This window comes from Maniola jurtina, chromosome W (genome assembly GCF_905333055.1).
Source record: "Maniola jurtina chromosome W, ilManJurt1.1, whole genome shotgun sequence".
Lineage (NCBI taxonomy): Eukaryota > Metazoa > Arthropoda > Insecta > Lepidoptera > Nymphalidae > Maniola > Maniola jurtina.
Window position 1 is genome coordinate 7,120,084 of NC_060057.1, and position 16,286 is coordinate 7,136,369.

Below are 16,286 nucleotides of genomic sequence, written 5' to 3' on the forward strand. Positions count from 1 at the left end.
GGTTGCTCTTTTCAAATGTTTTATTTACAATAATAATTATATGCCATGCTATATAAGCAATTACAGCCCCACGCATTGTTGGAGCGAGTCAAATATCCATGGTTTTTTATCGTTTACATAACCTTCGATGTTATAATATGCTTTTTTAAGGAGCATACTAAAAATATATTTGACTTTGACTTTGATAGGTTTGACACCTTCGATTAGGATTTTTGGAGACAAGGTTTTCTCCTGCGGGAAGGATTAGGATGGGGGAGGTTGAGGAACAGGTGACTGAGATTAGTGATTCGGGACTTTCAAAAGAAGAGTGAATAGGTACCTTCTAGGCAAGCACGATCCACCATCAGCTGCATCGGGGCTTTCAAAAGAAGAGTGAATAGGTACCTTCTAGGCAAGCGCGTTCCACCATAAGCTGCATCGGGGCTTTCAAAAGAAGAGTGAATAGGTACCTTCTAGGCAAGCACGATCCACCATCAGCTGCATCGGGGCTTTCAAAAGAAGAGTGAATAGGTACCTTCTAGGCAAGCGCGTTCCACCATAAGCTGCATCGGGGCTTTCAAAAGAAGAGTGAATAGGTACCTTCTAGGCAAGCGCGTTCCACCATCAGCTGCATCGGGGCTTTCAGAAGAAGAGTGAATAGGTACCTTCTAGGTAAGCGCGTTCCACCATCAGCTGCATCGGGACTTACAAAAGAAGAGTGAATAGGTACCTTCTAGGCAAGCGCGTTCCACCATCAGCTGCATCGGGGCTTTCAGAAGAAGAGTGAATAGGTACCTTCTAGGTAAGCGCGTTCCACCATCAGCTGCATCGGGACTTACAAAAGAAGAGTGAATAGGTACCTTCTAGGCAAGCACGATCCACCATCAGCTGCATCGGGGCTTTCAAAAGAAGAGTGAATAGGTACCTTCTAGGCAAGCGCGTTCCACCATCAGCTGCATCGGGGCTTTCAGAAGAAGAGTGAATAGGTACCTTCTAGGTAAGCGCGTTCCACCATCAGCTGCATCGGGGCTTTCAAAAGAAGAGTGAATAGGTACCTTCTAGGCAAGCACGATCCACCATCAGCTGCATCGGGGCTTTCAAAAGAAGAGTGAATAGGTACCTTCTAGGCAAGCGCGTTCCACCATCAGCTGCATCGGGGCTTTCAGAAGAAGAGTGAATAGGTACCTTCTAGGTAAGCGCGTTCCACCATCAGCTGCATCGGGACTTACAAAAGAAGAGTGAATAGGTACCTTCTAGGTAAGCGCGTTCCACCATCAGCTGCATCGGGACTTACAAAAGAAGAGTGAATAGGTCCCTTCTAGGCAAGCACGATCCACCATCAGCTGCATCGGGGCGTTCAAAAGAAGAGTGAATAGGTACCTTCTAGGCAAGCGCGTTCCACCATAAGCTGCATCGGGGCTTTCAAAAGAAGAGTGAATAGGTACCTTCTAGGCAAGCGCGTTCCACCATAAGCTGCATCGGGGCTTTCAAAAGAAGAGTGAATAGGTACCTTCTAGGCAAGCGCGTTCCACCATCAGCTGCATCGGGGCTTTCAAAAGAAGAGTGAATAGGTACCTTCTAGGCAAGCGCGTTCCACCATAAGCTGCATCGGGGCTTTCAAAAGAAGAGTGAATAGGTACCTTCTAGGCAAGCGCGTTCCACCATAAGCTGCATCGGGGCTCTCAAAAGAAGAGTGAATAGGTACCTTCTAAGCAAGCGCGTTCCACCATAAGCTGCATCGGGGCTTTCAAAAGAAGAGTGAATAGGTACCTTCTAGGCAAGCGCGTTTCACCATAAGCTGCATCGGGGCTTTCAAAAGAAGAGTGAATAGGTACCTTCTAGGCAAGCGCGTTCCACCATCAGCTGCATCGGGGCTTTCAGAAGAAGAGTGAATAGGTACCTACTAGGTAAGCGCGTTCCACCATCAGCTGCATCGGGACTTACAAAAGAAGAGTGAATAGGTACCTTCTATGCAAGCGCGTTCCACCATCAGCTGCATCGGGGCTTTCAGAAAAAGAGTGAATAGGTACCTTCTAGGTAAGCGCGTTCCACCATCAGCTGCATCGGGACTTACAAAAGAAGAGTGAATAGGTACCTTCTAGGCAAGCACGATCCACCATCAGCTGCATCGGGGCTTTCAAAAGAAGAGTGAATAGGTACCTTCTAGGCAAGCGCGTTCCACCATCAGCTGCATCGGGGCTTTCAGAAGAAGAGTGAATAGGTACCTTCTAGGTAAGCGCGTTCCACCATCAGCTGCATCGGGACTTACAAAAGAAGAGTGAATAGGTACCTTCTAGGCAAGCACGATCCACCATTAGCTGCATCGGGGCTTTCAAAAGAAGAGTGAATAGGTACCTTCTAGGCAAGCGCGTTCCACCATCAGCTGCATCGGGGCTTTCAGAAGAAGAGTGAATAGGTACCTTCTAGGTAAGCGCGTTCCACCATCAGCTGCATCGGGACTTACAAAAGAAGAGTGAATAGGTACCTTCTAGGTAAGCGCGTTCCACCATCAGCTGCATCGGGACTTACAAAAGAAGAGTGAATAGGTACCTTCTAGGCAAGCACGATCCACCATCAGCTGCATCGGGGCTTTCAAAAGAAGAGTGAATAGGTACCTTCTAGGCAAGCGCGTTCCACCATAAGCTGCATCGGGGCTTTCAAAAGAAGAGTGAATAGGTACCTTCTAGGCAAGCGCGTTCCACCATAAGCTGCATCGGGGCTTTCAAAAGAAGAGTGAATAGGTACCTTCTAGGCAAGCGCGTTCCACCATCAGCTGCATCGGGGCTTTCAGAAGAAGAGTGAATAGGTACCTTCTAGGTAAGCGCGTTCCACCATCAGCTGCATCGGGACTTACAAAAGAAGAGTAAATAGGTACCTTCTAGGCAAGCACGATCCACCATCAGCTGCATCGGGGCTTTCAAAAGAAGAGTGAATAGGTACCTTCTAGGCAAGCGCGTTCCACCATAAGCTGCATCGGGGCTTTCAAAAGAAGAGTGAATAGGTACGGTCGACGTCGAAAGTCCATACATAGCTTAAAGGCTAAAACCGTGCAGCAAGCAATGCTTTGAATCACTCGCATGCTCACTCACACAAATAAATATTAACTGTCAATAATATTATCAACCTTAAGTAAACTACATAAGGTTCAAACGATTTCAGTTCAATACTTCCATAAAATGTCTACAATATCAACCTTAAGACAACAACCATTAAGTTTAAAATAATTTTCTATTCCTACTCGACCTATCTACTGACTTTAGTGATTGTTTATTTCATATCTCTGCGTATACTCACTCTCAGTGTCGTAGTAACATAGTCGGCACACAATGCATTAGCTCCAAATGATCTAGGTTCGAATCTCTTATTGCATTTTTTTTAGTTTTTAATAAAATGACTTTTTGTTTATATAATTATTGTTTATTGATATTATAAAAAGAGTAAATAAGAAAAAAAACACTTTTTACTAGATAATCGACTTTATTGTGATTTTTTCATTGTTATCTTTTTACATTTGCTAAAAAGTAATAAATAGATAATATTAGCTATTTTTTTTCAATCTATTTTAAAGGTTATAGCTTAAGTAATCGTTTTCATAAAGAAAAGAAAATTGAAGCTAAACCTTACAAAAACTAGTAATCATTCGGCGGCGCTGCTTTTGTTGTCTGTTAATTTTAGTAAGATATATTATTAACATAATATAAGTTAAGAAAAGAAAATACTTTATGTTCTATGTTTAAAGACTTAAAAAGTAAAATGGTATTAAGTATTTTAATATAACCTCCACTATTTTCAATAACAGCAAGCAATCGCCACCGCATGGATCCGACTATATTGAAACAGATATTATCCGTTCTTCTAATATTCTCCCACACTTCCATATAGTGAGCCTCTAATTCCTCTGCAGTCCTCTCGTTTCGCAGATCCCGTCTGGTGATCTTGCTGGCCAGGGAATAATAGTTATGTCTGGGTTTTCATTAAGCCAATCACGCACTATATGTGCTCGATGCACAGGACAGTTATCATGGACAAAAGATAGTTGTGGAATATTAACAACTGGATACACACACCACACAGTCGGCAACATGCTGTCACGTAACACTTCCACATAATGTGCAGCTGTGGGGCGCCCTGCAATTGGCACTAGTTCACCAGGTGCAGCGGCACTCATCCAGCCCCACATATTGACAGATATCCGTCCAGATTCCATGTTTGGGACAACATTTTCATATTGTTCGACCATAGATCTCCGCTGTGAATCATTAATATGACGCGGGTGGCCACTTCGCCATCTAGATGTTAAATTACCTTCTTCTTCGCGGCGCGACACCCCCAACGCTTTTCGGTGATCCACTAAAAACCAAACAGTGAGATTAATATAACACCAAATAAAACAACACTTTAACCTACTAAGTTTCTTGTCTAAATTTTATGGATATTCCTTCGATCACTTATTCGAGTATTCGAGTATTATTTACTCACAAAACTTTATGTAATGCTATGTTTATGAACATAATTTCTTAACCTAATACACGTTATCTAACAATAAAAACAATACTCACGGTGAAATCAGTTTCATTGCAAATGTTCAAAATCAGTTTTATCAACAATACACATTAGCCTGCATTATTCTTGAAGACAAGTAAAATAAAACGTTTTCAACACTCAAGAAACAACATGAATTAATGTTGTAGCCTTTGCAAGTAACGACTGTCAAAATCTTTTGTCCGTCGGTACTCAGTGACCATATTTTATCTAACTTCGTAACTGCGATTTTTTAAACTACCCACTTAAGCTATTATTAGTCTAAACGTATCATTTAAAAAAATAAAAACAGAAAAAAGCTTACACGGACCCGAGATTCGAACCAGAAACCGTCGCGTTTGCAGTCCGGGTTCCCCCGCGCTGCGCCATTCAACTCTTTTGCTTTATATATGAAATTTTTAGATATTACTCAGGCTTACAAATTGAATGACTTGTATAATATTACAGTGCAAGTGTGTGCGTGACAGAGTGCATGCAAGGCAACTTGTTTACTTATTCTATATGGACTTTTGACGTCGACTGTACCTTCTAGGCAAGCGCGTTCCACCATAAGCTGCATCGGGGCTCTCAAAAGAAGAGTGAATAGGTACCTTCTAGGCAAGCGCGTTCCACCATAAGCTGCATCGGGGCTTTCAAAAGAAGAGTGAATAGGTACCTTCTAGGCAAGCGCGTTCCACCATAAGCTGCATCGGGGCTTTCAAAAGAAGAGTGAATAGGTACCTTCTAGGCAAGCGCGTTCCACCATCAGCTGCATCGGGGCTTTCAGAAGAAGAGTGAATAGGTACCTACTAGGTAAGCGCGTTCCACCATCAGCTGCATCGGGACTTACAAAAGAAGAGTGAATAGGTACCTTCTAGGCAAGCGCGTTCCACCATCAGCTGCATCGGGGCTTTCAGAAGAAGAGTGAATAGGTACCTTCTAGGTAAGCGCGTTCCACCATCAGCTGCATCGGGACTTACAAAAGAAGAGTGAATAGGTACCTTCTAGGCAAGCACGATCCACCATCAGCTGCATCGGGGCTTTCAAAAGAAGAGTGAATAGGTACCTTCTAGGCAAGCGCGTTCCACCATCAGCTGCATCGGGGCTTTCAGAAGAAGAGTGAATAGGTACCTTCTAGGTAAGCGCGTTCCACCATCAGCTGCATCGGGACTTACAAAAGAAGAGTGAATAGGTACCTTCTAGGCAAGCACGATCCACCATCAGCTGCATCGGGGCTTTCAAAAGAAGAGTGAATAGGTACCTTCTAGGCAAGCGCGTTCCACCATCAGCTGCATCGGGGCTTTCAGAAGAAGAGTGAATAGGTACCTTCTAGGTAAGCGCGTTCCACCATCAGCTGCATCGGGACTTACAAAAGAAGAGTGAATAGGTACCTTCTAGGTAAGCGCGTTCCACCATCAGCTGCATCGGGACTTACAAAAGAAGAGTGAATAGGTACCTTCTAGGCAAGCACGATCCACCATCAGCTGCATCGGGGCTTTCAAAAGAAGAGTGAATAGGTACCTTCTAGGCAAGCGCGTTCCACCATAAGCTGCATCGGGGCTTTCAGAAGAAGAGTGAATAGGTACCTTCTAGGCAAGCACGATCCACCATCAGCTGCATCGGGGCTTTCAAAAGAAGAGTGAATAGGTACCTTCTAGGCAAGCGCGTTCCACCATAAGCTGCATCGGGGCTTTCAAAAGAAGAGTGAATAGGTACCTTCTAGGCAAGCGCGTTCCACCATAAGCTGCATCGGGGCTTTCAAAAGAAGAGTGAATAGGTACCTTCTAGGCAAGCGTGTTCCACCATCAGCTGCATCGGGGCTTTCAGAAGAAGAGTGAATAGGTACCTTCTAGGCAAGCGCGTTCCACCATCAGCTGCATCGGGACTTACAAAAGAAGAGTGAATAGGTACCTTCTAGGCAAGCACATTCCACCTTAAGCTGCATCATCACTTCCAGCAAACCTATTTAATATTTGCATTGCCTGTCCAGCGATGTCTATTAAGTGGCTTAGTTGCTGCGCCCGATTTCTCTCAAATTCCAGCCCTTGCTCTGCGACGTCAGCCAAGCGTCCTAGATAGCGCGCTGCATCTCTCTCGATTTGCAGCCCCTGTTCAGCGATGTCCGCTAAGCGCCCTAGATTGCGTGCCCGATCGCGGTCGATTTCGAGGCGCTGCTCTTCATATCTCTGCGCCCACACAGGTGGGTCCTCATAACGACGCCTCCGATCTGAAATTATTGAAAATTAAGATGATAATTCTATGTGAATGGTACTAATAGTCTCTTATTTGTAACGAAAATATTTTGACGAAACCTACACCAGTGGTGACCACTGCAATAGTATCCTCTACTAGTCTCCTAGCAATAGGAATACATCCAAACTATATATTTAAACATGTATAATATTTTTTATGTATAATATAGTATTGGTACTTACAAGGTCGTCGAGGGGCCCTGGCTTGCTCTGCTGTGCGACCACTCCTTGGACCAACTTCTACAGAATCATCTGTAGAAGACTCAGGCGGTGGGGTCAGAGGTGGAGGTGGAGTGGGCGACAGATTTTGAAATATTATCTCCTAAGGGGATAAAAAAGGAATTTGAAATCTGCATTGTCCACACCGATGAAGTTGCAAGCATAATATAGTTTAGTATAAACAATAATGAACTTAGTTTTCATTACAAATAATCTCTATGATTTTTTTATACATTTTGTTTGTTTTCTTTACTTACGCGGGAAGGGACAGCAGATTGAGTTGAAGGTGGTTGAGGTGTCACCTGTATATTGAATGCCTCTGTATTTTGCAGCTGAAAATTTAAAACTTTATACATAAATAATTTCTTAATACAACTGCATAGAGTTGCAGGTTCTACTATATTTTATCATGTACCAGCCTATATTTGTCATCTCTTTTAAGAAAGAAAGAAAATTAATTTATTCATCTCGTTTCTTAATTTATTTATTCTCAATTATATAATAATAATATATTCTCATTAATTTATTCTTTTGTTGCAGCCCTCATCATCATCATCGTTTACCAATAGACATCTACTGGTGTAAATAGGTTTCTTGTAGAGATTTCCACATGCCACAGTCTTGCTATGTCAGTGATCACTTCATTTTTTAACCCCCGACCCAAAAAGAGGGGTGTTATAAGTTTGACGTGTGTATCTGTGTATCTGTGTATCTGTCTGTGGCATCGTAGCGCCTAAACGAATGAACCGATTTTAATTTAGTTTTTTTTTGTTGGAAAGGTGGCTTGATCGAGAGTGTTCTTAGCTATAATCCAAAAAAATTGGTTCAGCCGTTTAAAAGTTATCAGCTCCTTTCTAGTTTTCTTGTAGAAAAGAAGGTTAGATAACCCTTAGGTTCATAATATTCAAGTGTCAATTGACAAATGTCAAGCTGTCAAGATGGACGTTGCCTAGATATACATAATTATTTATTTGAAAATGATGTTTTGGAAAACTCAAATACTTTGGATCGTAGGCGCGGAATAGTCCAAGAAAATCGGTTCAGCCGTTTGAAAGTTATCAGCTCTTTTCTAGTTACTGTAACCTTCACTGGTCGGGGGTGTTGAAAATTTTTAATTTACACTTGTGATTTGATCATGTAGACAGACTTCAAGCAAAGCTCTCACCACCGCCCGCTGAGTACTTTGAGCTTTCTTATGAGGCCCATAGTTAGTTATAATAATCTCTGATTTTTTCATACATATTGTTTGTTTTCTTTACTTACGCGGGAAGGGTCAGCCAATTGAGTTAACGGTGGTTGAGGTGTCACCTGTGTATCGAATAACTCCGTATTTTGCAGCTGAAAATTTAAAACTTTATACATAAATAATTTCTGAATACAACTGCATAGAGTTGCAGGTTCTACTATATTTTATTACTAGAGGATGCCTACGCGACTTCGCGACTTTGTCCGCGTGGATTTAGGTTTTTAAAGATCCCATGGGAACTTTGATTTTCTGGGATAAACAGTTGCCTATGCCAATAACAGGGACGCAAGCTACCTCGGTACCAAGTTTTATACAAATCGGTTAAGTGGATGGGTTTTTAGGAATCCTGTGGGAACTATTTGATTTTCCTGGATAAAAAGTGGCCTATGTCCGTCCCCGGGATATAAGCTAACCCTGTACCAAATTTTGTCAGAATCGGTTAAACTGTTGGGCCGTGAAAAGGTAGCAGACAGACAGACACACTTTCGCATTTATAATATTAGTGTGGTTATATCAGCCTATATTTGTCATCTCTCAGTTCCACATGCCACAATCTTGGTATGTCAGTGATCTCTTCATTTTTGATTTGATCATGTAGAGAGGCTTCAAAAAAAGCTCTCACCATCACCCGCTGAGTGACTCTGAGCTTTCTCATGAAGCCCATAGTTAGCGACCATGTCTCAGATCCATAGGTTGTATATAACATACATTGTTCAAAGACTACTACTTACATTAGGAAGAGGTATCTGCACCTGCGGATGTCCTGCGTACGATACCTCTCCGACTATCTGCAAAATACGGACCTCCGTTAGAGACAGAGGTTTTTTTGGTGGCCCGCCACCCGTCCCGCGGGCATGCTGCCGTAGCGCAGTTTCGCGCTTGCGCGCCTTATATTTCAGTTCATACCAGTACTGGATAATATGATAAAATTTAATTTGTTAGTGTGTTTTTTTACGTTTTTAGTCCATTTCACTTATCAAATGCCTCACTGCTTACCGTTTTCCAAGCTTTTGGTGACTTGGTGGCCCCATCCCCAAGACTATTGAGATTTGAGGCGACATTGGCCCAAAACTCATCAACTCTTAGGCTAGCCAAAGCGCCCCCTATCATGCGCCCTCGGGCTATATCAACGTGGGTTTCAAGGAGGCATAATAGTGCCTCCACTTGGGCCAATGATACAACTCTTGCCTTGGGCACTGAAATAAGGGATGGTTGTTATGAAGATAATAAAATTTGGGTATGTTTTTATTTAATTTGTGTAGGAAAGATTTGAATTATGGTAAAACTTACTTACTTTTCAATTCAATTTTGTTTTAAATATTCAAATTTCAATAAATCACGTCGTAAATACCAGTAAATATGAGTAAATACATTGATATTGACACTTACATTGACACATGACATCGCATTTACCATTAGACAGATAATAAAAATAAGTCCACTAACGCCAACTACTGTTGAGAATTAGTAAACTCGATTATAATTCATTCGCTGCGTTTAGTTATTGATTTTGCATAACTGATATTAACGTTAGAATTCAATGTTGTAAGCTATGAAAGTAAATTTTTATGATAAAATATGATAAGTTAGCCTAAAAAGTTGCATTGTTTTATTATACATCTTAATTCTTAACAACATAAAAATTGAGTTTCACAAAATGCTATTTGTAATAATAAAACGCAATTCTATGATACGTTTTTAAGCCACCGGTCACTTTTCGGTCTTTTTTTGATGGCCATTTTTATACAATTCGAATTGACGTTAGCGATCACATGACCAATCGTTTTAAATAATCATGATGGTCTAAACCTTACACAATCGCACTGCTGAACTGAACTGAAGACTCGAAGAGTAAAATGTCAGTTGATAGTGTAGATTGGGGTCTAATAATCATAGACTACTAAATAATTAAGTCAAAAAGGTGGAAATTTTGTGGTCTATGATCGTTCACGGCGTCTTTTGTTTGTCAAGATCGTTTTTTCTTTGCAAATCGTAATTATAGTAAATTACATTTACATCAAGAAAAATGTTGTTTTGCAAAAGCTAATAGCAGTAAACTACTAGCCGTCTTGTTTTCAAGACAAATTCCTGATATAATGGTAAGGGCTCATCTTGGCGGCATTTGTATTGATAGGTAACGGTCAAAAATAAGATTGTTTGTTTTGTCCATATGTTGTGTTCTATATCAAATTCAACTATTTTATTATTGAAAACAAAGGTTTGGCTGCTTGGTGAAATAATGGGAGTAGCATTTCAACTTTTTCGGAATGAGTAATTCAACCTCATTGGGTGTTAAAAAGATGCCGCGAAAAATGTATTTTTTGATCATTTTGATTTCTATACCTAATATTTCAAATATAACAGGTGGAAAAAACATTTACTAGTGTTCCCTGGTGCTTACAGATTGATAGAGGATACTAAGACACTACGTATGATTGTGTTTGAAAAATCTCGCAAATAGTATCTCTATTCTTCAGACTTCTGGCTTAATTTCAATGCTACGGAACTTGCAGCTATGAATTTAAAGGACTTGGACATAATAAAGTTAAGAAAATATGTAACAGATCAGTTAGACAGTGTAACTTGTATTAATTGGTAAGTTATTTAAAGCTAAAGTACTGATACAATTTTAGATTACACATAAATATCAACAGGCTATTTTACAGTAAAGAAATTGTAATGCAAGACCTATAATTTAGGTACCTGCACAATTTATTTTTACATATTATGTATTCAGACCATTATCTAAATTGTAATCTGTGATACTGGCAGACATTGCTTTTATTACTTACCCTTAATAATTAATGTATGTACATACCCACCAGCTATAATATAAAATTTAAGTAGTTTCCCAATCATTGTGAATTTGACTATTAACAACTTATAATTATATAACTAATCTAATAATTCTAATTCTATTGTCAAAAGAAAACTTCCATTTTGACAATGTAATTTTATTATAGTAATAGTTTGTTTGTTTTTAAGTATAGTTTGTTTGGATTCTAAACTCAGGATAACGCTTTTTGAATCGGTAACAATTAGAAACTGTGAATTCTTAATATTATGTATGTACAATAGAAATAAATAGATTCCTCAACACTCAGATTTAAAAGTAAAACATACATTGTCAATTTTAAAAGTTTTAACTATTTTTTTTTGTGAATCATAAAATGCTGAAGTGGTATGGCTCTTTGGATTTTGATGCATCTGTATATATTGTATAATAGTTATTTTTAACTAAATAACTTAACATTTACACTTAAGAATTCACTTTTTCTTGACATATAGTCAGTCGGTTTCTCTACTTAATGTATAGGTTTAAGAGTTGATAACCTAGTTGGCCTCCTATTCAGGAGTTTGACCCGGGCATGTTCTTCAAAATTTTTGGAGTCATGTGCATTTTAAACAATTAAATATCACTTTATCTGTGAAGGAGAACATCATGAAGAAACCCAATGACTTTCTAAGCATGGACACATCGTGGCATACAACACAAGAGCCCAAACATGGCACACGTTTCTAAATTCACCCTATTTGCTTCAACTGCTGCATTTATACATTCCCGCTAACATTCAAGTCCTGTAAACTAACCTCAGTGATTAAGCCGCAATGTAAATCGATTATTGCACTCGAAGCTGAATAAGGTGATTTTAGAAGCAAACTTGAACAAAAAATGGAATGGAGTAGTGTAGCACTATTAACTTTTGTTATTTCTTTGAGAGATTTTTCGTTTTTGTAAATATGAAACTATTATACTATATCTATACTATATACTATTCTGCTCGTGCTGATTCACTGACTGACTGACTGACTGACTGACTCATTTGATCACCTCTTCCGTAAAATTTTGTATGTTTTTTTTTACCGATGGTTTCGTATAGAGGACAAAAAATGATTCGGAGGAAAAATATGGATAGAGCTGATGATTGAGGATTTCGGTGAGGAGCACGGCCAGGGTATTGAAGATAGGTGGGGGGTGCTCGAACAAATGTCACTCAGAACTTCATCTAATTGACAGGGAGCTGAAAAATAAAACCAAAATGGCGGATTCAAGATGGGCCTGGAATCAAGATGGCCAAAGGCCTCCCACCAGCCGACCTAAACCAATTAAGAAAATCTCAATCGGCCCAGCCGGGCATCGAACCCGGGACCCTCGTCATACAAATCCACCGCGCTACCACTGCGCACCGGAGGTCGTCAAAAGATCTATACATATAATAAAATTGTAGAAAAGTGGTGTCTGTACAATGGAAATATATAAAAAAAAGTAGCAGGGGTTGTTATTATATCGATGCCAAACCCGAAATTGTAATTAATTTTTTTTTTGTCTGTTTGTCTGTGTGTTTGTGCACGCTAATATCAGAAACGGCTTATTCGATTTAGATACGGTTGTCACTAATATATTGTAATAAGCTTCACTTAACATTTAGTGTTTAATTCATGTCAATCGGTTCATAAATAAAAAAGTTATGTCAATTTAAAAATCACGGCGAACATTTTTAACGTACAGATACACGCCTCGCGCCTGAGTGTCCGTGGCTATATAAAGCGCGCTGAGAGCTATTCCACGCGAACGAAGTCGCGGGCACAGCTAGTAATAAAATAAATGTGATACAATAATGGCCAATAGACTTTACATTGAACAAAAAAAAGCTACTCCATAGTTTTGTTTTTCCGACATTCGTGACGCGCCCTTCCATCTGTCTCTTTCCGATGTGCGTGAGAGAAAGGAATGGAAACATTGTAAATAATTTTAGATATTTCTAGTGTTTTCAATGGTTTTACTAAGTATTTTACACTTTTTCGCATGTTATCTTACGTAAATAAAATTAACTTACCGGTGGTAAGTCACACCATCTCATTTCTGCGTCGTTAACGTATTATTTCGGCATTTTTTGATCGCGCATTTAGGCGTCTTGACAGCTTTGCAGTCAACATGCGACTAATGAAGAAAGTGTGCTTACACCGAGTATAAGCACACTTACTTGGTCCCTTGTTATGCGCGCCAGTGCGATGTCCTTGCTTAGAAAGTCATTGAAGAAACCTGCAGGCTTGAGAATTCTTGATAATGTTCTCAAAAGTGTGTGAAACCTGCAGATTCACACTTGGACAGAGTGGTGGGCTATGGCCAAATGCTTCTCATTCTGAGAGGAGTCCCATTATCAGTAGTGAGTTGCCCATTAGTTAATGATAATGCTGATGATATAGGTAGAATAGAATATACTTTACTCAGAAACTTGTTTTAGAATGAACAGGTAAAAAACTAATTGATATATTGAAGCCACTGTTTATTCTGTTTTTAGTTGTAAATTCTATCTAGTTCCAACTACAGCGACATGTGGACTGTTGTAACAGGCAGAGTCGCAGGTTTCGGTACTTGAATTAAAACGAGAATTCTAATTAAAAACGAGCAACTATATTTCACCACTTTGACAGTTCGAGACAAGGGGCACAAGAGAGCATAGGGCATAGACAAATAAATGTACACAGATAAAATTTACATATCAATATGGACATACATTATGCCATACTTGTTGGCAGATACGACGCTCCTGTCCTTCATGTGCATCACATGTTATTAAATTGAGACATACCTTCGAATCTCTATTTGACATACAGTGTGAGTTCACAAGTTTTTTTTTTACTAACTTTTCTAGCTAAAACACAGCATGGAATGACTTTTTCTTTTTTCCATCACACTTCACACTAATATTATAAAGGAGAAAGTTTGTATGTGTGTGTGTGTGTGTGTGTGTATGTATGTTTGTTACTCCTTCACGCAAAAACTACTGGACGGATTGGGCTGAAATTTAGAATGTAGATACCCTGCATTAGCACATAGGCTACTTTTTATCCCGGAAAATCAAAGAGTTCCCATGGGAATTTTAAAAACCTACATCCACGCGAACGTAGTCGCGGGTATCAGCTAGTTATTTTATATTATGTTGATGGTTTTTTCTTCTGAAACCTTCAAAAAGTACCTACAATGTAATAAAATGTAATATAATATTAAAAAACACTGTTTATATACTTGCCAGTTTACTATGTTGACACAATATCATTACATTTTTTAATTTTAGTGTTTTGTATTTCAGTGGATTATTTTACCATGGATACTGATGAACAACAACGTGTCAAAGAGTGTTTAGCAAGTTCTGAAAATCAGTTTTCAGCTCCAGCAACTAGTTCTCAACAATGCACTGAAGAAACAGTCAAGCCAGCACCACAGAAACACCTGATCACAAGTGAAATTCAAGTACATACTATAAATCAAAAGGTAAAAGTACCAGCAAGACAACCCATAAAATTGACTATTCAACAAGATGATTGGGACAAAATTGAAGAAATGCCAGAAATAGAAACAAATAAAAGTCTTGAAAATGCTGTAGGCCCTATGGATATAGAAACATTTAATTTTTTAATTGATGATGAAGACTATAGTGCAAATAACCCTCGTAGGAGTTCGAGAATTAAAGAGTTGCAAAGTAGCAAACCACCTATAACAAATGATGTTTCCTCAGATAAAGAAAATGGGAAAAATTTCAATATTAATTCAGATAGCAAAATCGGTCAAAGTTGGAAAAATGTTAAAAGAATGAGAAAAGAGTTCAGCAAATTGAACAAGAAGAACAAAAACAAATTAAACATATCTATTGAAATGTGTAAGAAAGCAAAACTTGCTGTAAATAAAGGAGCTTTATCTAACTCACAGCAAGTGTCTTATACTATTGATGAAAACACACCTGATATTGCTGCTATTGGTGAGGTCGTAACTAAAAATACAGATTTGAAGAATCTTACAGCTTCTAAAGTAAGTTTTTTTAGGAAGGGGCCTCTTTTAAACCAGACCTCTTTGCAAACCACATACATAGATACAAGCAAAACACACGTTATTAATGTAGATAATCCCAATGTTAAAAATAAAAACACTGATAGAGTTGGTACAGGTGACATTGAAATTATTATTAAAATAGGTAACACTTTGACGAATATTTGTATACAGAAAAAAGAAAACGAAGTGCAGTATAAAACTAAAACAGATCGTGAAGTTCAGACTTCCTTGGGCAATTCTGTAGTACAGAATGAAGACAATGTGCAAAGTTAATGGTAATTTATATATTTTTTTTTTATATATTTATATAATTATATTTTGTGTTCTCTTAATTAATTAATTAATTTTTTTTCATTCAGTAATATTATAGTTGTTTTGTTTTCTCTGTTGATCTAATTCACTTTGTTTTAATTGTGTTTACTGGTTAGTATTTATTTTATAATAACAAGACTAAACCTAATTTAAACATAGTTTTGTTCTAAGTAAATAAAATTAGTTATATAATAATAAAAAATCGATTGACTCGATTGATTGATTAATTTAAAACCTGTACTCCTAGTATGAGTTTACACGAAAACTTGGACGGTTTTTGTGAGTTTTGATAGTTCATTACAATATTTTCGCTGTGTGAATACTATAAAACTCGTACTCAGATTACGCATAAATTAAGAATGTAATAATAGTTTTGTATCTGATTTTTAAGTTCTAACACCGGACTAAGAGAAATGTTTGCGGCTGCTAGGTTTTTGGCAAACATTTTTTGCCTAGCAAATGTGTAAAGTTTATTATTTGTTTTTCCATGACTTCATCGGGCAGGTTTTAGTGTTTTGTATATATCCTGTAGGAACCTTAGTTTTTTCTAAAGATTTTTTTGAAAAAATAGAATAATTACTGTATCTCGTAATAATAGATACTCTGTATATTCCTTGCGCAGTTGTTTGCAAAAGTCGCGTTAAAGCCGGTTCAGCCGTTTTGAAGATTTCTCGCACGAACAGACAGACATTGACATCTTTGATATCTGGTCTGTTATATCAGCTAAAGTCTAAACCGTGAAATTTTTCGCAGAGCAAACTATTTACATCCTGGGGATGCATATAGGCTACTTTTCCAAAAAGTATCTGTCTTGTTAGAAAATTTAAAACAAAAAATGTACAATGAAATTAGACACATACTTTTCATGCGGATGAAGTCACAGGTGATAGCTAGTAAAATTTTATTTATATAGGATACGTGATAT

At 38.5% G+C, this 16,286-nt stretch overlaps 2 protein-coding genes across 3 annotated transcripts; one reads left to right on the forward strand and one right to left on the reverse strand.

Moving 5' to 3' along the window:
• Nucleotides 1–2,686: 2,686 nt before the first annotated feature.
• LOC123879862 lies at nt 2,687–9,327 on the reverse strand. The gene is made up of 7 exons (XM_045927751.1): nt 9,214–9,327; nt 8,949–9,128; nt 8,235–8,309; nt 7,229–7,303; nt 6,936–7,074; nt 6,412–6,727; nt 2,687–2,854 (listed from the first exon to the last, which is right to left on the reverse strand). Exons 1-6 carry the CDS (start codon nt 9,325–9,327, stop codon nt 6,435–6,437), a joined length of 876 nt encoding a protein of 291 aa, XP_045783707.1. The 3' UTR covers nt 2,687–2,854; nt 6,412–6,434.
• Nucleotides 9,328–10,632: 1,305 nt separating this feature from the next.
• Nucleotides 10,633–15,337, forward strand: LOC123879756. 2 transcript variants are annotated; one of them, XM_045927664.1, is made up of 4 exons: nt 10,633–10,812; nt 13,521–13,556; nt 13,728–13,837; nt 14,313–15,337. In XM_045927664.1, the coding sequence occupies exons 1-4, from the start codon at nt 10,733–10,735 to the stop codon at nt 15,320–15,322; spliced, it is 1,236 nt and encodes a 411-aa protein (XP_045783620.1). In that variant the 5' UTR covers nt 10,633–10,732; the 3' UTR covers nt 15,323–15,337. The 2 variants fall into 2 exon arrangements, with proteins under 2 accessions (XP_045783620.1, XP_045783621.1); XM_045927665.1 differs by lacking the exons at nt 13,521–13,556; nt 13,728–13,837 and having other exon boundaries at nt 10,634–10,812.
• The last annotated feature ends 949 nt before the right edge of the window (nt 15,338–16,286 follow it).

Excerpts from the sequence above, each read along its gene's own strand:
- LOC123879862 (XM_045927751.1), bottom strand. The coding sequence starts at position 9,327 with ATGATAGGGGGCGCTTTGGCTAGCCTAAGAGTTGATGAGTTTTGGGCC. Across the intron at positions 9,129-9,213 it reads CACCAAAAGCTTGGAAAACG|TACTGGTATGAACTGAAATA; the intron begins GTAAGCAGTGAG and ends CATATTATCCAG. Across the intron at positions 7,075-7,228 it reads AATCTGCTGTCCCTTCCCGC|GAGATAATATTTCAAAATCT; the intron begins GTAAGTAAAGAA and ends TTATCCCCTTAG.
- LOC123879756 (XM_045927664.1), top strand. The coding sequence starts at position 10,733 with ATGAATTTAAAGGACTTGGACATAATAAAGTTAAGAAAATATGTAACA. Across the intron at positions 10,813-13,520 it reads AGTGTAACTTGTATTAATTG|TTGTAAATTCTATCTAGTTC; the intron begins GTAAGTTATTTA and ends TTCTGTTTTTAG. Across the intron at positions 13,557-13,727 it reads GTTCCAACTACAGCGACATG|TGGACATACATTATGCCATA; the intron begins TGGACTGTTGTA and ends TACATATCAATA.